The sequence below is a fragment of the Callorhinus ursinus genome, unplaced genomic scaffold (assembly GCF_003265705.2).
Source record: "Callorhinus ursinus isolate GAN/ISIS: 27379988/994484 unplaced genomic scaffold, GSC_fseal_2.0 scaffold18, whole genome shotgun sequence".
NCBI classification, from domain to species: domain Eukaryota; kingdom Metazoa; phylum Chordata; class Mammalia; order Carnivora; family Otariidae; genus Callorhinus; species Callorhinus ursinus.
Genome location: NW_027397080.1, coordinates 17,823,411 through 17,843,641, shown reverse-complemented (window position 1 = coordinate 17,843,641; position 20,231 = coordinate 17,823,411). Strand labels below are relative to the sequence as shown.

General features: G+C 44.9%; 2 protein-coding genes across 7 annotated transcripts; one reads left to right on the top strand and one right to left on the bottom strand.

Annotated features, from left to right (window-relative positions):
* The first annotated feature begins 2,030 nt into the window (after positions 1 to 2,030).
* Positions 2,031 to 20,094, top strand: MTFR1L (mitochondrial fission regulator 1 like). Of its 6 annotated transcripts, XR_012381335.1 has the most exons (8): positions 2,087 to 2,178; positions 4,831 to 4,975; positions 5,462 to 5,566; positions 8,481 to 8,590; positions 8,821 to 9,032; positions 10,252 to 10,573; positions 18,677 to 18,994; positions 19,471 to 20,094. XR_012381335.1 is itself a non-coding variant. In XM_025856334.2 (7 exons), the coding sequence occupies exons 2-7, from the start codon at positions 4,952 to 4,954 to the stop codon at positions 18,780 to 18,782; spliced, it is 879 nt and encodes a 292-aa protein (XP_025712119.1). In that variant the 5' UTR covers positions 2,031 to 2,149; positions 4,831 to 4,951; the 3' UTR covers positions 18,783 to 20,094. The 6 variants fall into 6 exon arrangements, 5 of the variants coding, with proteins under 5 accessions (XP_025712119.1, XP_073759250.1, XP_025712118.1 ...); XM_025856334.2 differs by having other exon boundaries at positions 2,031 to 2,149; positions 18,677 to 20,094; XM_073903149.1 differs by lacking the exons at positions 18,677 to 18,994; positions 19,471 to 20,094 and adding an exon at positions 11,692 to 11,910 and having other exon boundaries at positions 2,086 to 2,178.
* LOC112811860 (large ribosomal subunit protein uL15-like) lies at positions 12,282 to 13,235 on the bottom strand. Its single transcript, XM_073903150.1, has one exon. It carries the CDS (start codon positions 13,226 to 13,228, stop codon positions 12,782 to 12,784), a length of 447 nt encoding a protein of 148 aa, XP_073759251.1. The 5' UTR covers positions 13,229 to 13,235; the 3' UTR covers positions 12,282 to 12,781.
* Positions 20,095 to 20,231: the final 137 nt, after the last annotated feature.

Here is a 20,231-nt window from a genome sequence, read left to right as displayed (position 1 = left end):
GGGTGGTTCTAAGTGCCTTTCCTTTGAATGGGATATTGGTTAGTTCTATCCTTGGTCTGACTCTGTGGGATTGGCTTGGCAGATGGGCAAGGGAGCATGGCTGGAATGCCTTTGGGGACTATCTTTTCTGTCACTAGAGGGCTCAAGTGATGTCCTTAAGTTTGTGATAGACCTAGTAGTAGTACTTACTACTGTTTTTAGAATCTGGTGAGAAAGATTCTGAAGTTAATTACCCATTGTCTTAGAAGCAGAGCCTAAGGCAGGCATTAGGTAATTTTTTTTTTTTTTTTTTGAGGGAGTACACTTCAAGAAAAACCTGTATAAGAAGGAGTGAAGAAGGGACACCTAGCTGGCTCAGTTGAAGGAGCATGTGACTCAATCTCAGGGTTGGGAGTTCGAACCCCATGCTGGGTGTAAAGGTTACTTTAAAAAAATAAAATCTTTTTTTAAAAAGCCTTTAAATTTTTTTTAATTAAAAAAAATAAAAAGGAGTGACGAAGAATGGGGGAAAGGAAAGATGCTAAGCAGTGATAGAGTCTCAAATCGTAGCCTGAGCATGATCATAGGGGAAGGGTTCTGGAACATAAGCCACACCACAGAGTAGAATCTACCTTTTGTACCCTGTATCGGTCAGTCATTGACTTGGAAGGTGGAGTAAGTTCCCAGGTGAGGACCTCTGTGCTCCCTCTTGTAAGTGCAATTTTCCAGGGAAAGGGGCAGCTGTGTGAAGCCAACACAGCAGCTGGAAGATGGGTTCACTGGCAGGGTAGAGGTGATCTGGGTTGGGCACCAAGACAGCATCTACCACCCCCAGGAAAGACAGCTAGGATGGATCTACAAGATCTGCCATTGGCCAGGAAGGAGAATCAATGATTAAACAACAATTTGCCATCCTGGAAAGAAAGCTGGACCTGGAAGTCAACCCTCATCATTTGAAATATGGTAAGGATCAGGATGGACAACTCTGAGGTCTCTGGCTAGGACAGCTATATAATTTGCAGGATCCAGTGCAAAATGAAAACTGTAGGACCCCTTGCCTAATTTATGTATACACACACACACACATATAAATGTATATATTATATATATATAATTATAAATACACATATATACAAATATATATTTATACACACATACACACATATATATACAAGAGGACAACAGCAGAGCATTAAAGCAAGCACAGAGTTCTGAGCAACAGGCCCCGTGTGACTACCCAAACCCGTCCTCCTGTGAAGCCAGCCTGTCCCTGGCAGCTGGGACTCGCAGGCTTTGAGACCCAAGAACTGCACCCTGGGGGCCAGGCACAGCTGTATCCTGAGGTCAGGGGAGGGCATGTGACCCAGGCCTGGATGCCATGGAGACCAGGACCGAGAGGGTTGAAGCGGGAGGGGGGAGTGGGGGAGTGAGCCTGGAAGGAATGTGGGTCTCTTTCCCAGTGCCTCTGGGGTCTTGCCCATTGATTTACTCTCTCACTGAATCTACCGTGTGTGTGTGTGTGTGTGTGTGTGTGTGTGTGTGTGTGTGTGACAGAGAGAGATACATAAAGGCTAAAATAGAAGACAGCTACAAAGAGCTGAAGGGCAGTAGTCAGAGGAGAGAGAGGCCTCTTCTTGCCGGACAGAAGACTGTAGAGGGTCTTGGCTGGGAAGCTAGACGCGTGCAGAGCGAACCAGGGCGAAATGAGGTAAGGCAAGAGGTAGGTCCGGAGGGCCTGGAACGCCAGGGGGAGGAGTCTTAAGTGTGCCTAGGCATAGGGACAGCAGACGCCACACAATCTGGGGTCCGGGCAGGGACGTAGACCTCCGCCGCTAGAGGTCGGATCAGGACTACCAGAGGAAAGCAGCAAGGAGGTGGAGACCGGCGGTGGATGCGGCCAATTAGGCCGCGGGGATCTCCAAGCGCCGTCAGCTTTTCCCAAGGGCCGGGCCAGCGTGGGCGTGGTCTCGGCAGTGGGCGTGGCCCCTTCCTCGGGATCTCCGCGTGAGGCCGCCCACCGCCCCGCCCCCGCCGAAGCTGCCTTCCGCCTACGAGGGCGCGCGGGGACGCCGCCCGGTGCGCAGCCGCAATGGATCGCTTCCGGGGGCGAGTCAGCGGAAGTGAGGGCGGTTGAGGCTGGGCGGCCCGCTGTGGTAGGAGGGGCCGTGAGGTGAGTGAGTCCCGCAGCCGGAGTCTGAGGTGAGAGTAGGTCCGAGTGCCTCTACGGAGGCGGGAGCGCCGTCTCCTAGCCCGACTGTCGGTGCGGCCTAGTGCCAGGCGCTGTGCGGAGACCGCGGCTCCTCTTTCCGCGCCAGTTCTCGTGGGAGCCCGTGTAGTCCGCCTCGTTCGGCTGAGGGTGGGAGGACTCAGTGCCCGGGGGGGTAGCTGCTCGCTCGAGTCACCCAGCTTCGGTGGCTGTGCTACAGCAGAGGCTTCTCGTTTCGGCCGCGCCACTTCGGCCGCCTCGCTCCTTCTGGGACCCGGGCCCAGGCCTGTGGGTCCGAGGGCCGCCAGGGCCGGCGGCGAGAACTTGGCCGACCTTGGCCCCTTGGGGTCGAGCCCTTACGGCGGAGAGGAGGCGGGTCCCGGGCAAGGTCCCCGCAGCGGCTCCCCCAGTGCAGCCGCAAGGGGCCCACGCGGGCTGTCGCTCGCCAGGTTCCACCGAGCGCGGCGGCCTCGGTGGGGCGCCCGGCGCCGGGGTGATGAGAGCAGACCCTGCCCCAGGGGAGCCGCGAGTCTCCTGCGGGAGAGCGTGTGTGAACAGGCCGTGACGGCGGCCTGGAGAGGGGTCGTGGGAACGCAGGGGTGCTGAGAACCTGCGTTGCCAGCGAACTGGGGGAAGTCTTCGAGCCGATGACACTTGGGGCGGGGAGGGGGGCGAAGGCTAAGCCGGAGTTCTCCTTCGTTCGTGAGCAAACGTTGAAGTGCTCAGTGGGGACTAGGCAGGCACTGTGCTGTGCCTGGGGAAGCTCCTGCGCTGCGACGGACGGCAGGCTACGCGGGTTCTAATTACTATTGTGAGAGGACTCAGAAGGAAACGTGGGGTGCTGGGGGGGGAGGCAGTAAGGATCTGACTGTTGGGGAAAGGGAGGTGATGCTTGAGCTCTGAAGAATGAAGAAGGATGAGCTTGGTGAAGAACGTGCTGGTGTTTCCGGCGGAGAGAGAGTGTGGATGGGAGCTGAGAGGCGGCCCGCGTGGCTGAAGGGCAAGGGGAACGTGGGAGGTGTGGCTGTCAGGTGGGCAGGGGCCCAATTGTAGGCCTTGGAGTTTGGTCTGGTTAGGTTGGGCCTGATTGTGGAGGGCCGGTGCCCGGTCTAGATGTCACCCTGATGGCTGTAGGGGGGGGGGGGGGCGGGGGTTAGACGGGAGCAACGTGTCCTAGAAAGATCCCTCTGGCTGCTGTGTTAGGCCTGAGTCTTTGGAGGTAAGTTTGGAGAGGAAGTGGCTGTAGTGTCCAGAGCGAGAAACACAGGGAAGCACTGTTCTGTGAAACTTGTGGCAGGCATTGACGTTCAGCACAGAGCCTGGCACACAGAGGGACTTTGCTAAAAGCCTGGAACTGCACGGAGTTGAGCCCACGCAGAAGGCAGCAGCATCTAGACCAGACTTGAAGTGCTTTCTACTGGCGTGACCACTGAGTGACCTTAGACACTTCCCTTCCTCTCTCCAGCTTCCTTTCCCCATTTGTATTGTAAAGTGAGTGATAACTCCTCTCCCACAGGTGAAAGAGAAATCCTGCAAGGGAGGTTTCAGTCCATCCCCTGTGAAGAGCGTGTCCTTGGCTCCCCAGTGACTTCTTACCTGGGCATTCCCAGCCCTCATGACTCGACCACCGGTTTACCTTTCTCTGCTCTTTATGCCTATGCCTCCCTTGCCTTCCTGTCCTGGACCTGTGCTATCGTTGCTGTTTTTCATCCCTTCCTACCCCCTCTGAACTCACCATAAGGCCTTGGGGCCAGGGGCCACCACCTGCTTAGTGTACCTTTCTTAAGAGTGTGATACTCAGCCTTTGGTAGAATTATGTATTCAAGTCCTGTTTCTCTCATATTATGTGTTCCTTGAGAGCATTGGGTGTGTCTTCCTCCTTCCATAGCCCCTGCAGTGCCCAGCACGGGGCCTGACACAGTGGGTATTGTTACGTTTGATGAACAAGGGAATGAGTTCATTGATTGCATCTGCTCACCCTATAAGAGCAGCTGTGAAGAATACAGTCAGGAGTGATCCCATCCGTGTTGTGTTTTAACAGTTCATTAAGCGCTTTAAAATCTTACCCTATTTCGCTGATTGATCCTTAAGGTAATCTAGGATGGCAGCTCTTGTCCTCTTTTTACATATGGAAAAACCAACATTCAGAATGGCTAAACGGGATAAAATTTTTGGCTCTTTTCCCTGTAGTCCAGTAGACTGAGATTGACAAGAGCTGGTTGTTTATTCTACCGTTGTCTACCTTACATCTCCCCCTTGCCTAGACTCAGCAGTACTAGGCTTGGTGGCACATGCTGGGGCTTTTATACCCCATCTTCAAGAATGAATGCTGGGTTTGAATGGTACCTACAATTTGGCTTTTAAACTACCAAGAAAGTTCTTGCTACATCTCTACAAGTAATGCCTCAGGAAACCTAAGGGATCAGGAAGCTCCCAGAGTTGGCCAAGCTCATGCCACAGGTCTGGAACAGAACCTTCAAGGGTCTGGATTTGAAGCCATTGTTGGGTGAGGGCAGCCTCTTGGGTTGTTTTTCTCCCCTGTGAAACATCAGAGAAATCTTGGTGTTAGTTATAACTCTGCAGGACCTGGTTATTATGGGGCTTGTGTGGTAGCCAGAGTCTCCACTGTGGGGGTTGTTTCACAGGAGGAGAGATCTGATGTTCCTTAAAGATGGCCTGATATGAAGGAATCACGCCTCCAGCCTCCCCAAGCCCCCAGAGCTTCCCTGTGGCTGCCTTGTCCTTCAAGTCCAGGAGCTGGTTGAAATGTCAGGAATGGAAGCCAGTGTGGTAAGGGGCATTCCCAGGGCAGGGCTGTGGTGGGGAAGGGTTGAGCACTGGGCCTGCTGAAATTCTGTAGGAAATTCTGAGACTCTCCAATTAATTCTTCCTTTCCCCTGGAGGCGACCCTTCCACATACTCCCACTGCTTGCCCCCAATAGGCAAAACCAAGTGTGGTCTTGGGGGCTGTTAAGGAGTCAATGTGTGTCTGCTTTTCTGGGCAGAGGGAAGGGTGGGTAACCTATATGATCCCTATACCCAACTAATTCCTCATGCTTTCACTGGGTCCTCCCAGCATTTACCATGCCTTGGCAGCAGATGTCCCCTTAAATGGCTGGCAGCTGGGGAATCTGCCCTCACTTATATTGGGACTTGACCCACACACAGTGCCCTGTCCTTGGGATTGGGGACTTTAGTCTGCCTGCTAAAGGGGAGAAGGGTAGAATGGAACAGTAGTTGGACCCATCTCTGAGACTCCTTGTTTCTCTCCTTTAGACCATCCCAATCTGGCAAAACAAGCCACATGGGGCTGCTCGCAGTGTAGTGAGAAGAATTGGGACCAACCTGCCCCTGAAGCCATGTCCCCGGGCATCCTTCGAGGTAAGTATGCTGAAAAGAGCAGGGTAAGTAGAGGCTCAGAGGCTCTGGGAGGATGGTGCTGCTTCTGTGCCCCAGACTACTTGGTGTTGCTAAGGCAGGTTGCTTTCCTGATCACTTTTTCATTTTGTCAAGAAATATTTATTAAGTGCATATAATGGATACCGGTCACTGTGCCTTCCTGATTGCACACACAACTATGACCACAACAGACTTCCAGTCTGTTCATAAATGAATAACCTTGCATCTTTGATGCCACTAAGTGACTAAGATTTCATCAGGCTCCTGCAGTCCAGTTCATCAGAGTAGGCCAAAGGCCCTTGCTAAGCCAGATTCCCAGAGTAGCCATGTCTTTGCCCTCAGATGTTTGCCTGCAACCCTGGCAGATCTCCATGTGAGACACTGAGTGTTGTGTGACTGAGTCAAACTCTGCTTTTCTTACTAGCCCTAAGACTTGACCACTTAGCCGTCTATCTTTATGTTTCCCTGAGGCCATTACTCCCCATCCTTTTCTTTCTGGCCAAGTCTGGCCACTCCTTTACTAGAGCACTTAAGGCTTACCTCTGTATCTAGGGGCCTTTAGCACTGACTCTGCAGCAGATTCTTGCCTGGCACATGTCTTTGAGAACTCCCCCACCCCGCCACTCTGCAGTGGAAAGCTAAGTAGCATTTATTAGTCCCAGCTACCTCCCTCTAAGAATTAATGGTTAAGAACCACCTCCAGGCTAGATACTTAAGAAATGTACGTTTGGGGAACTGGGACACAAGAGAGGTACTTCAGCTTTCTGCCTACACAGAGGAAACAAATATATGCCTGAAAAGACATGGGCCCAATGGAAACAGAAATGAAGGAGGCTGAGTTTCTGTATCAGATGCTGAGCTGTGAAATTGTAGGAACTCGTTCTGGAGTCAGAAATGGTGTCAGGGTTGGTATTAGAGTCAGGAATGGAGTTGGAAGTATATGATGTGGGGTGGCTATGCTGTGCCCTGGGATAGCCAGTTATCCAGATTTGCCTAAATGGCATGGGCAGGATGTGGTCCTAGCTGCCTCAAGCATCAGAAACAAAGGGAAGCACAACTAGGGAGTGTGAGGGACTCAGTGGATGTTGCCCCTACACTTGGCTATAACCTCTTCAGTCCTTTGGCCAGATGCTTCTGGGCAGGGACGATCAAGGGCACAGGCTCCCACAGATCAGGAGTAGGTGTGAATAGTATTAGTAATACTAGCTAACATTTTCTGAGCACATACTGTATGCCAGGCACTGTGCTAAATACTTTATATGTTTTAACGCATTTAATTGTCAATAGCGGAGCAGCATTCTGGAAAGGAAAACAAATGGAGGCTTCCCCTAAATGGCCTATTTTAGCAGTAACTTTGGGTCAGTGGAAGTCCTTTCCTGTGTAATCTTGGAGCATCACATTGCTCCTATGAGATCCAGGTTCCCTATCTAAAAGCTAGAGCTATATGGGGTGCCTGAGTTGGCTCAGTTGGTTAAGCGGCTGCCTTCGGCTCAGGTCATGATCCTGGAGTCCCAGGATTGAGTCCCACATCGGGCTCCCTGCTCAGCATTGAGTCTGCTTCTCCCTCGGATCCTCCCCCGCTCATGCTCTCTCTATCTCATTCTCTGTCTCAAATAAATAAATAAAATCTTTTAAAAAATAAAATAAAAGCTAGAGCTATCAGCTCCTGATCCATCTACCAATCTATAGCAGAAACATCTGAATTTAACTCATGTGTAGAAACTGTCCCTGGATTTCTGTTGTAAATTAATTCCCTTATTTAAAGGAACCGTACTGATTTTTTAAATTTACCCATACAAAAATATTAGATCGTGAAGTGAAAAAAGAAAGGAAAATAAATTACTTATAATCACACACTCATCACACAAAATAGTTAATAATGTTTTGGTGTAGTTCCTTTCCATCTTCTTCTAGATGCATGTGTTTTTGTTTTTGTTTTTTTTACTTTGTTACAATCATAGCATGATTGAATCCTCCTGATCTTTAATTTAACATAAAGTCACTCAGACTTGTCTGTTCCCTGGTTATTGTTCATCTGAGTTGAGGGGCTATTTTAAGGAATCCTCTTGTTTTGGTATGATTAATCATTTCTTTTTATTTAAATCCAAATATTAAAATTATCCGGTTTGCTTAAAGCAGAGTTGCTATAACAGTGTAGATCCCAATTAGCTATGGAGGTGTTGTAAAGAGCCAGCCCAAGAAACTTCTTGTTGATGTCCTTGTACCTGTATTCTCATAGCTTCAGAAAGCAAGGTGCTCTTAGTGGCCATCTCTGTTGAAAGGTAACTCTCACCAGTCCCACTGAAGACTCTTTTGCTCCAGCCAGGGGTCAGCAAATGTTTTAAGAGGCTAAATAGTAAATATTTTAGTGTGGGGGCCATAACTACTGTTAAAACTACTCACTTCTGCAGTTGCGGCTTAAAAAATAACACAGACGATACTTAAGTGAATGGGTGTGACTTTCCAATAAAAGTTTATATATAAAAATAGGTCCCAATCCTGCTCTAGGCCACCATGTTTTGCTTGGAAGATAGAACAGCCTCATAACTGATCTCTTCACTCTCTCAAGCATGTTCTACACAGCAGCCAGAGTAATCTTTCAAAATCTGATTCTTACTCAGAATCTTCCAGTGGCTCATTATTGGTCTTAGAATCAAAGTTATTAATTCACTTTCCTGCCTCTTGCAAACCACCCTTTACCCCCAGCTCTGTCCAGGTGTGCTGAACTACTTGTAATCCCACCAACTCTTTTCTGTCCTTTTTCCAACCAGGAACTGTCTTCTCCCCTCTCTAGGAAGCCTTCCTGATATTTAGGTGCCCCTCCTTTTTGTTTTGCAGTCTTTGATAGTCTCATGATGTCAATAAATGTTTTTTGATAACTTTTGCTTCCTTGTAGACCCTGCCCAACATCTCTGATCTGTGTCTGAGGGATGTACCCCCAGTCCCTACTCTGGCTGACATCGCCTGGATTGCTGCGGATGAAGAGGAGACATATGCCCGGGTCAGGTAGCTGAGGCAGTAGCTGGTCTGCTGGGGAATGGGGAGCTCCTTCCCACATGAGGTGGCAGGCAACAGGGGAAGTGCTTATGAGGGGCTGAGGGCAACAGGAACAAAAGCTATGGGCTCTGAGTGGGAGCAGAGCCTGGCTGTGTTACTTGTGTAGGAATGGGTGAAGGAATTTTAGAAGGGGTGCAGTGGCTGGCTGTCTCTGACATACTTGTCTTTCCCTGGTCCAGAAGTGACACACGGCCCCTGAGGCATACCTGGAAGCCCAGCCCTTTGATTGTCATGCAGCGCAATGCCTCAGTGCCCAACCTGCGTGGGTCCGAGGAGAGGCTTCTGGCCTTGAAGAAGCCAGCCCTGCCAGCCCTAACCCGCACCACAGAGCTGCAGGATGAGTTGAGCCACCTGCGCAGCCAGATTGCTAAGATAGTGGCAGCTGATGCAGGTAGGAGCCCTTGAGTCAGGGCCAGAACTTAGCAGGTTGTTCCTTTACCTCTGGCTTTTGGTACAGGATAAGGGTAGGAAAATGATGGTCCGTGGTTCAGGGGAACAAAGGCCCAGGGCTCTGGGGTTGTCCTGAGGACTGGCTAGCCTGTAGTACTCCTTGGCTGGTTTCCATCAGCCATTTTGGGCTGACTGGTTTGATTAGGTACAAAATCTTCACTTAACCTGTGACCCCCCCCCCCGCAGATTCCCTCCCTTGGCTACAAAAACCAACACCCTCTTCCATGAGCCCTCAAGCAGCTTCCCTTTTCAATGAGAAATAAGGATTCCCCACCATTAAGAGAGAGATCCCCTTTAAGCTATCTTCCTATCTACATATCTTCCCTTTCCTTGTTCCCCCAGAGACCTCTCTATCCCTCCACCTGTCTGTCTGCAGTTAAGGCAGAACCACCACTGGAAATGGATGGGAGTCTGCCTTGACCCAGTGCATGAAACACCAACATTGGCTCTCTCCCAAGCTGCCCAGGGTTTATCATCCTGTTCGTTCTATCCATCCTCACTTTTTTGCTCCTTGTCAACTTAAAGTCATAGCTCCCAAACCTTACCTATTGGCAAAATTCTCATATATTTAATTCGCTCATATGGCAGTTTAATAGAGGAATTGTACTTGAATTTTCCATTTTACATTGGCTACATTTTTGTCATCCAAGAGTCAAGATGAAGTAGTTGATGAAAAATGAAACAAAATCTTGTGTTTTGGAAATTCTTTCAAGATTTGAGAAATTAGGACGACTACACCATTCTGTTTTTGCTATTTCTTCACGTCACGGATAGGAGCACAGTCACAAGCACTAGCCCAGTTAGAGAAAAGGACACATTCTGGCCTTTGTTTTGTCACCGTTGCTTTGGTAGAAGTAGGGCAGTCACTCCATAGCCCACTGCAGAATGGGAGCTTTTAGAAGCCTAAGCCTTTATGGGGTGGGTTTTTCCACCCTCACAGAACACTGGAAGAGCTCAGTGCTTTTCCATCTTCTTTAGATTCTGAGAGGGGTGGGTAGTGGAGGAATCTCCACAGGCTTACAGATAACATCCTGGGCTCTCCTAGGGTGTCATGTCAAGCCCAGGAAATGAATGTTTGATAGGCAGTGCTTGTAGGGAAAAGATACTACTGCTGTATTCTAGTCCCAATGTCCATCCATGCCTGTTGTTTTCTCTTTCAGCTTCGGCTTCATTAACGCCAGATTTCTTATCTCCAGGAAGTTCAAATGTCTCTTCTCCCTTACCTTGTTTTGGATCCTCATTCCACTCTACAACTTCCTTTGTCATTAGTGACATCACCGAGGAGACCGAGGTAGAGGTCCCTGAGCTTCCATCAGTCCCCCTGCTTTGTTCTGCCAGCCCTGAATGTTGCAAACCAGAACACAAAGCTACCTGCAGCTCATCTGAAGAGGATGACTGTGTCTCTCTGTCCAAGGCCAGCAGCTTTGCAGATATGATGGGGATCCTAAAGGACTTTCACCGGATGAAACAGAGCCAAGATCTGTAAGTATGTGATAAGGAGCTCTGGTGGTGTGTTTACTGTTTAAATCGCCTGTGGCCAATGATCTAGTAGAAAGAATTTACAAAGTTAAGTCTTCAGTAGTAGCTGTGTATTACTTCATTCACAAAGCTTGCCTGCTTAATAACACCTCGGGCTCCAGTTTGAGGAAAAAACATTTTACATTTGGTTGGGGTGATCTAACCCAATCATTAGTAGAAATTTTACAAGAAGGCTCATCTAATCCAACTTCTGTCCCCCAAACTGGTAGACTTATTTTTGATGGAAGGAGAATTTCATAAAGTTGGGGTTTCTGCTTTAAAATACAGTAGTCCCTTACGCAAACCAGCTCTCCAAATCCAGGCATTTGAGACTCTAAACCTGGCTGTCCAGCAGAACTGCTAAGATTTGTTATAAATACACAAACTTACTAAAGCAGAACCCCCAAGGAGTGGAGCCTTATGTCTGGGGATCTTTTTTCCTTTGTTAATGGAAAGAGCTGGGTTGATGACTAAAAATGAGAAAGTAGCAACATCAGCAAAGATTCAGAAGTGTGACAGACTGATCTTATACCTACCTAACGACCAGTAAAATGTCTTCATAAGGATGTATATAAGTTCACTAGAATTTAAAGCACCAATTTTCTAGATATTTTTGATGTGTTAGGTAACTCAAACCTACCCCAATCTGGAGTTGGTTTTGTTCCCATAGTTCCCTTGTGATGTGAACATTTTACTATGAATTCTAGATCTCTTATAAAAACCTCTGGAAAAAGCCTTAATAACAGATAAGTAATCTGCCTGATAAAGAATTCAAAGGTCATAAAGATGCTCACCAAACTGGGGAGAGTGGATGAACAAGGAACTTCAACAAAGAGATGGAAAATACACCAAAGTACTAAATAGAAGTCACGGAGCTGATGAACACAGTAACTAAAAAATTCATCTAGTTTGCCCCGAACTCCTCTAATAGGAGTAACAGAAGTAACAAAAGGAAGGATAAGTGAACTAAAAGACAAAGCAGTAGAACTCCCCCAATCAGAGCAACAAGTAGAAAAAAGAATGGAAAAAAAAAAGTAAAGATAGCTTGCGGGACATCAAATGGACTAATGTTCTCATTATAGGGCTCCCAGAGGAAGAGAAAGGTACAGAAGTCTTATTTGAAAATAGAATGGCTGAGGGGCACCTGGGTGGCTCAGTTAAGCATCTGTCTTCGGCTCGGGTCATGATCCCAGGGTCCTGGGATGGAGCCTGCCTCTCCCTCTGCCCCTCCCCCTGCTTGTGCTTGGATCTCTCGCTCTCTCTCAAATAAATAAATAAAATCTTTAAAAAAAGAAAATAGAATGGTTGAAAATGTCCCTAATGTGGGGAAGCAAACAGACATCCAGATCCAGGAGGCCCAGAGAGTTGCAAATAAGATGAACCCAAAGAGACCCTAAAAGCCACAAGAGAAAAATAACTTACGTAAAAGGGAACCCCCATAAGACTACCAACACGTTTTTCAGCAGATACTTTGCAGGCCAGAGGGAGTAAGACAATATATTCAAAATGCTGAAAGAAGAAAATTTCCAACCAAGCAAAGTTATCAGAACTAAAGAGAGAGTTTTCCAGACAAGCAAAACTCAAAGGAGTTTATCACGACTAAATCAGCCTTAGAAGAAATGTTAAAATGACCTCTTTTTTTTTTTTTTTTAAAGATTTTCTTTATTTGAGAGAGAGAGAATGAGAGAGAGAGAGAGCACAAGAGGGAAGAGGGTCAGAGGGGAGAAGCAGACTCCCTGCTGAGCAGGGAGCCCGATGTGGGACTCGATCCCGGGACTCCAGGATCATGACCTGAGCCGAAGGCAGTCGCTTAACCAACTGAGCCACCCAGGCGCCGTGTACTACAGTTAAAAAGTGTGTTCTCCCCCCTCATTGTAAATTCAGAATATACAATGCAAACTGGCCTTTCAACTACATGTGCTATCATTCTCATGTTATAAATGAAAATGTTCAAGTTAGGTATTGGGCCAAGTCCTCTAAGTGCTGGTGCTCTCTTTCACACTTTCTGAGGGGAGTTGGCAGAGGGTCTCAGGCCCTCATACCCTTACTCCTAGAATCTGTTAGGTGGATTTCTGATGTACAGGTAAGGAGGTAGGGGTGCTAAAGCATTTACACCCAGACCAGAAGAGAAAAGCACTTGTTAGCATTTAATGAACGCTCTCAAATGTGGCTTCAAGCTACTAGAATGCAGGCGCCCCCGACACCCTTAATCTTCTCCTCTGCTCTTCTACTGAAGAATTTGGCCTTCACGATGACAGGCTGTTTTGGGAGTTTTCCCTTTCCCAAAACTTTGTAGTAGCCCGATCGCACCACATCAATGATAGGAGCAGCTCCAGTCTTGTTTTTGGCAGCATTTACCTGTGTCTGCTCACTGACCAAGGTCCACAGTTTATCAAGGTTGACAGTTGGGCAGAAGCTCTGGTTCCTCTTTAAGTGGTAATGTCTCATACCAACTTTTCCAAAGTATCCTGGGTGATATTTGTCGAAGTTGATCCTGTGGTGATGCATGCCACCAGCATCACCCCGGCCTCCTGGGTGCTTCCGGTGCTTGCCGATGCGGCCGTGGCCATGGCTCACGTGGCCCCGAAGTTTCCGGGTCTTCCTCAGTCTGGATGGCATGTCGGCAGCTCAGATGGAAAAGTTAAAATGACCTCTTTAAGCTGAAAAGAGCACTAGTAAGTAACAGGAACACATATCAAAGAATAACTCTCACTGGAAAGATGATAAAAATAGTGGATTCATCACTTACTAAGGTCAAAAAGACAAAAGTAGTAAAAATAACTGATTACAATAATTAAGGAATACACAAGATAAAAAGATGTAAAATGTGACATCAGAAACATGGGAGTAAAAACGATGAGCTTTAGAATGTGATCAAACTTAAGTTGGCAACTATTTTATCAACTTAAAATAGACTTACAGATATGTTGTTATACTTAAGGCTAATCTTACCTACAAAACAAAACCCTATGGTAAATACACAAAGATAAAAGGGAATATAAGCATACCACTAGAGAATGTCATCAAACCACAAAGGAAGAGAGCCAGAGAAGAAAGGAACAGAGAACTAAAGAAATAGAAAACAATAAAATGGCAATAAGTACATATTTATCAATAATTCTGCTTTAAATGTAAATTGACTCTGATCAAGAGAGTGGCTAAATTAATTAAAAAACAAAACCTATATGTTGCCTACAAGAGACTCCTTTAGATGTAAAAACACACAAAGTGAAGGGATAGAAAAAGATATTCTGTATAAATAAAAACCAAAAGAAAGCCCGAGGTGGCTATACTTATATCAGAAAAAAAGTCAACTTGAAAACAAAGATTGTAACAAGACAAAGAGCATTATATAATAATAAAAGTCACTCCAACAAGAGATGATATAACATTTGTAAATATTTATGAATATATAAAGCAAATACTAACAGACATGAAGGGAGAAACAACCATAGAATAATAGCAGGGGACTTAAATACCCCGCCTGTATCAACGGATAGATCATCCAGACAGAAAACAAGAAAACACTGGCCTTAAATGACCTGTTAGACTGGGTAGACTTAACAGATACATACAGAACATTCCTTCCAAAACCAGGAGAATATACATTTTCAAGTGCACATGGAACTTTTTCCAGGCTAGATCATGTGGTAGGGCACAAAACAAGTCTGAATAAATTTAAGAAGACTGAAATATCAAGCATCTTTTCCAACTACAGTGATATGAAACTAGAAATGAGACTGAAATATCAAGCATCTTTTCCAACTTACAGTGATACGAAACTAGAAATGAGTTACACAAAATCTGTGGAAAATTCACAAATATGTGGAGATTAAACATCATCTACTAAACAACTGGGTGGGGGGTGGGGTCAAATCAGAAACCAAAAAAATACCTTGACACAAAAGGGCGCCTGGGTGGCTCATTTACCATCTGCCTTCAGTTCGGGTCATGATCCCAGGGTCCTGGGATCGAGCCCCACATTGGGCTCTCTGCTCAGAGGGAAGCCTGCCTCTCCCTCTCCCACTCCCCCTGCTTGTGTCCCCTCTCTCTCTGTCTCTCCATCAAAATAAATAAATAAAAATAAAATAAAACCTTGACACAAACAAAATGGAAATATACCAAAATTTAGGAGATGCAGCAAAAACAGTTTCTAAGAGGGACGTTCATAGCAGTGAGTGCCCATCTCAAGAAACAAAATTCCCAAATAACACAACTTCACACCTTAAGGAACCAGAAAAAAAAAGAAGAGCAAATGAAACCCAAAGTTAGTAGAAGGAAGGAAATAACAGGGATTAAAGCAGAAATAAATGAAATAGAAACTAAAAAGCAACAGAAAAGGTGAAAGTTAATTGATGGGTCCTTGAAAAAATAAATAAAATTGACAAATCTCTAGCCAGAATCACCATAAAAAGACTCAAAATCAGAAATGAAAGATACTACAACTAATAACACAGACACCAAAGGATAAGAGACTATAAAAATTATATGCCAACAAATGGACAACCTAAAAGAAATGGATAAATTCCTAGAAACATACAATCTACCAAGACTGAATCATAAAGAAATAGAAAATCTGAACAGATTGATTACTAGTAAGGAGATTAAATCAGTAATCAAAAACCTCCCAATGAATAAAAATCCAGGACCATGTAGATAGCTTCATTGGGTGAATTCTACTAAACATTCAAAGAATACCAGTATTTCTTAAACTCTTCCAAAAAAGAGAAGATGAGGGAACTCTTTCAAATTCATTTTACAAGGCCAGCATTATCCTTACACCAAACCATACAATGACACCAGGAGAAAATAAAATTATAGGCCAATATCCCTGATGAACATAGATGCAAAAATCCTCAACAAAATATTAGCAAACTGAATTCAACAATACCTTAAAAGGTATATAATCCTTTTATATCAAGTGGGGTTTATTCAAGGAATGCAAGGATAGTCCAACAATCTACAAATCGATACGATGTACCATAGTAATAAAACAAAGGATAAGAATCATGTTCGTCTCAATAGATACAGAAAAAGCATTCAACAGAATTCAACATCCATTTGTGATAAAAAAAAAAAAAACTTTCAACAAAGCAGGTATAGAAAGAACATACCTCAACATAATAATAAAGGCCAGATATGACAAGCCCACAGCTAACATCACACTCCACGGTAAAAGCTGAAAGCTTTTCCTCTAAGATGAGGAATAAGAAAAAGATGCCCATTCGCCACTTTAGTCAACATAATATTGGAAGTCCTAGCCTGAGCAATTAGGCAAAAAAAAGAAAAAAAGAACAGGCATCCAAACTGGAAAGGAAGAAGTAAAACTCACTATTTGCAGATGACATGATATACAGAAAACCCTAAAAACTCAAAAAAATTGTTGGAATAAAGGAATTCAGTAACGTTGCAGGATACAAAATAAGTCAAAATCAGTTGTGTTTCTATACACTACTGACAGACTATCAGAGAAATTAGCAACCCCATTTACAATTTCATCAAAAGAACAGAATACCTAGGATAAAAATTAAGGACGTGAAAGAGCTGTATACTGAAAACTACAGGACATCAAGGAAGGAAATTAAAGGAAACATATTCCATGCTCATGGATTGTAAAAATATCGTAAAAATATCCGTACTACCCAAAGCAGTCTACAGATTCAATGCAAATGCTATCAAAAGTCCAATGGCATTCTTTACAGAACTAGAAGTATCCCTAAAATTTGTATGGAACCCCAAAGACCCCAAATAGCCAAAGCAATCTTGAGAAAGAACAACACTGAAGGCATCACACTCCCTAATTTCAAACTCTATTACAAAACTGTAGTAATTAAAACAAAATGGTATTGGCATAAAAACAAATCATTGGAGCACAACAGAGCCCAGAAATAAACCCACGCATATATGGTCAGTTTACAACAAACGACCCAGGAACATACAGTAGGGAAAAGACAGTCTCTTCCATAAATGGTGCTAGGAAAACTGGACAGCCACATACAAATGAATCTCAACCACTATCTTACACAGGCAGTAAGCTCCTTGACATAGGTCATGGCAATGATATGTTTTCAACCAGACACTAAAAGCAACACAAGCAAAAATAAACAAGTGGGACTATATCAAAGTAAAAAGCTTCTGCACAGCAAAGGAAACCATCAACAAAATGAAAACATAACCTACTGCATGGGAGAAAATATTTGCAAATCATATATCCAATAAGGGTTAATATCCAAAATATATAAAGAACTCATACAACTCAATAGCAAGAAATGAAAAGACAAGACCAAAAACCCAGTCTGATTAAAAAAATGGGTATAGGACTCAGATATTTTTCCAGAGAAGACATATGGATGACCAATAGGCACATGAAAAGATGCTGAACATGACTAATCATCAGAGAAATGCAAATCAAAACCACAAATTTCACCTCACACCTGTTAGAAAGACTTATCAAAAAGATAAAAAATAAGTATTGGCAAGGATGCGGAGAAAAGGGAACCCTTGTGACTATGGATAGGAATGTAAATTGGTGCACACACTATGGAAAACAGTATGCAGGTTCCTCAAAAAATTAAATAGAACTACCACATGAGGGGTGCCTGGTTGGCTCAGTTGGTTAAGCATCTGACTCTTGATTTCAGCTCAGGTCATGATTTCAGGGTCTTGAGAATGGGCATGGAACCTGCCTAAGATTCTCTCTCTCCCCCTCCCCCCACCCAAAAACCTACCATATGACCCAGCAATTCCACTTCTGGGTATTATCCAAAAACAAAAACACTTAACTTGAGAAGATAGATGCACCCCCATATTCACTGCAACATTATTTACAATAGCCAAGATACGGAAAAAACTAAGTGTCCATCGGGATGAATGGATAAAGAAATTGTGGTATATATACAGAATGGAATGTTATTCAGCCTTAAAAAAGACTGAAATCTTGCCATTTGCCTCCCTCTCTCTCCCCCTCTCTAAAAAAAAAACGTTGGGGGCACCTGGGTGGCTCAGTTGGGTTAAGCATTTGACTCTTGATTTCATCTCAGGTCATGGTCTCAGGGTTGTGTGATGAGCCCTGTCTTGGGCTCTGTGCAGCACGGAGCCTGCCTAAGATTCTCTCTTTCCCTTTCCCTCTGCCCTTCCCCCCCCCCGTCTTTTTTTTTTTTTTTAAGATTTTATTTATTTGTCAAAGAGAGCACACACAAGGGAGCGGCAGGCAGAGGAAGAAGCAGGCTCCTGATGTGGCACTCAATCCCAGGATGCTGGGATCATGACCTGAGCAGAAGGCAGACACTTAACCAACTGAGCCACCCAGGCATCTTGCCATTTGTAACAATATAATGACTAGAGGGCATTATGCTAAGTGAAATAAGCCAGACAGAAAACTATAGGATCACATATGTGAATCTAAATTAAAACAAAACAACAAAAAACCAAGCTTGTAGATAATAAAGGACAGATTGATGCTTGCCAGAGGCTGGGGGTGGGAATGGGGGAAATAGGTGAAGGGTGTCAAAAGGTAAAAAAGAAATTTAAAACTTTTTAATTAAAAAAAAAAAGGTTGTACCTATATGTTTCCAATTAAAAACATCTCAGAGCTCCTCTGATGAGCAGACAAGGTTGTAGGAAATCCTCAGCACACCTTTTCCCCAGAACTAATAGTAAAGGTCAGAATAGCCACGTCCGTAGTCACTTCCCCTGCTGACCTGGGGAAATGCTAGTAAGACAAGACAGCAACAGGAGGTGGGAGCAGAAGCTTAGCTACAGTAGGCCAACTCTAACTGGTTGATAGTCCTTTACTCTTGCCCACATTTTATAGCCATTTCAGGAAATAGTAAAGCATTCTAGTTAAGAAACTAGCTAGCTTGGTTTTGGACTCTGGATTTGCTACTTACTAGCTGAGCGCCTGTTGACTTTGGGCAAACTGTAGAACACTTCTGTTTCCGTTTCCTCATCTGAAAAGACTCCTTGGTAAGATTGTTGTGAGGACTAAATGAGATAATGTATTCAAAGACACAAAACACTGCCCAAGAGCAAGTACTTCATAAATACAAGCTGTTATTTTGTCTCCAGGAACCGGAGTTTATTGAAGGAGGAAGACCCAGCTGTCCTTATCTCTGAGGTCCTAAGGAGGAAGTTTGCTCTGAAGGAAGAAGATATTAGTAGAAAAGGAAACTGACAGAACTCAGCTCTGCAAATTCAGTCTCATGCTCCTGGAATTCCTTCAATAGCTGCCTTCCTCACCACAGACCTTTTTGCCTCAGAAATCTTTTGCAACAGTCTTGCCGAAAGCTAGAGCTTGGACTGAAAGAGCAAAGTTGGATCATGCTTCCTTTGCTTTAAACCTTAGCAGAAGCTAAGGCCTGTTTTGCACCAAGACACTTGTTACAGGTAAATGTATAGGTTGGAATGTCTCCGTCCAAAGGGTGAGACAGAAGTTGGGTTTTTCCTTGCCTCTGTGTGAAAATAGGTCCTAAATGAATGGCTTACTTCACTGCATTAGACCCCATAACTGGTCTCACCGGACACTTTGTGCCCAGCTGTCACTCTCAGCGGCTCCCTTGCAGCAGAGCAGGGCTGAGGGCTGAGGGGCTATAAATGTTTATATGTGTTGACAGGGCAGGGAAAATCTTATGCTGCTCCATCATAAACTGACACCAGTGCCCAGCAATCACCCTCTCCCTCTTTCCTGTCCCTAGATGTAGAGGTCAGACCTCTGGACCAGCTGACACTTGGGCTGCTGCTGGGAGGCCTGGGTTTTTTTCTTAAATATATTTTGTAATACTGTACAACCAAATCTACCCTCCCGGGCCGTGGGGCCTCATGGTTCCACTGATTGAAAATGCTTTCTCTTCCATGGACTTTAGCTTAAGCCCAGTAGGAAAGAGAAATGGGAAGGAGAAACAGAGCACCATCCTTCTTCCAGGCCCTTGACTGCTCCTTTGCACTGGGCCAAGGTTTGTACCTACCACACCATGCATGACTCAGAAGCCCTCAGGTCCCTTTCTCTACGGTATGTATCCTGTGTGTGTTTGGGTTGAAGCACTACCTGATATTAAATGAAGGATATGGAGAGACGGTGCATGTGCTGTTTGTCTCTGCGCTGTAACCACCTGGTATCATGAGTATAGGATTCCTGTTAATTTTAAGATATGTGAACTCTCATAAACAGTTCCTGGCTTCCCCTCTTTTCTTATAAAGTCCCGCCTACATAAAAGAAAACTTCCGTAGGGAGCCTCTTTTCCCTTTCTGTAGGGATTTTACCCTAAACTCTTAAGTAGTTCCATCTTAGAACTTGCACACTTGCCCCCTAGAGGCTATTTAAGCCTCTTAAAGTAGCACACCTGCAACATGGGAAACTGCCACCTGGTGGATAACATCTTGGATAGACACGGGTGTTAAGATGGGACCCATGGCAATGATATAACATATTAACTATTAAAAAGTTGCATTTTCAGAAATAAAATGGTAATGTTTTAATTACCATCAGAGTCAGCTTTGTAAACAGCCATTTATTTGGATTCATAGTTTTACAAAAGGAGTTCTCTTACACCTTGTAGAAGATTGGTATCATCACAGCTAGATTGCTATATAGCCTCAGGCTTTTTTTTTTTTTTTAAAGCACAGG

What these genes read in the sequence shown, in the direction of transcription:
- MTFR1L (XM_025856334.2), top strand. Translation starts at nt 4,952, where the DNA reads ATGTCAGGAATGGAAGCCAGTGTG. An exon ending in GAGACATATGCCCGGGTCAG is followed by an intron (nt 8,591 to 8,820) that starts GTAGCTGAGGCA and finishes TCCCTGGTCCAG; the next exon opens with AAGTGACACACGGCCCCTGA. An exon ending in GATAGTGGCAGCTGATGCAG is followed by an intron (nt 9,033 to 10,251) that starts GTAGGAGCCCTT and finishes TTTCTCTTTCAG; the next exon opens with CTTCGGCTTCATTAACGCCA.
- LOC112811860 (XM_073903150.1), bottom strand. Translation starts at nt 13,228, where the DNA reads ATGCCATCCAGACTGAGGAAGACCCGGAAACTTCGGGGCCACGTGAGC.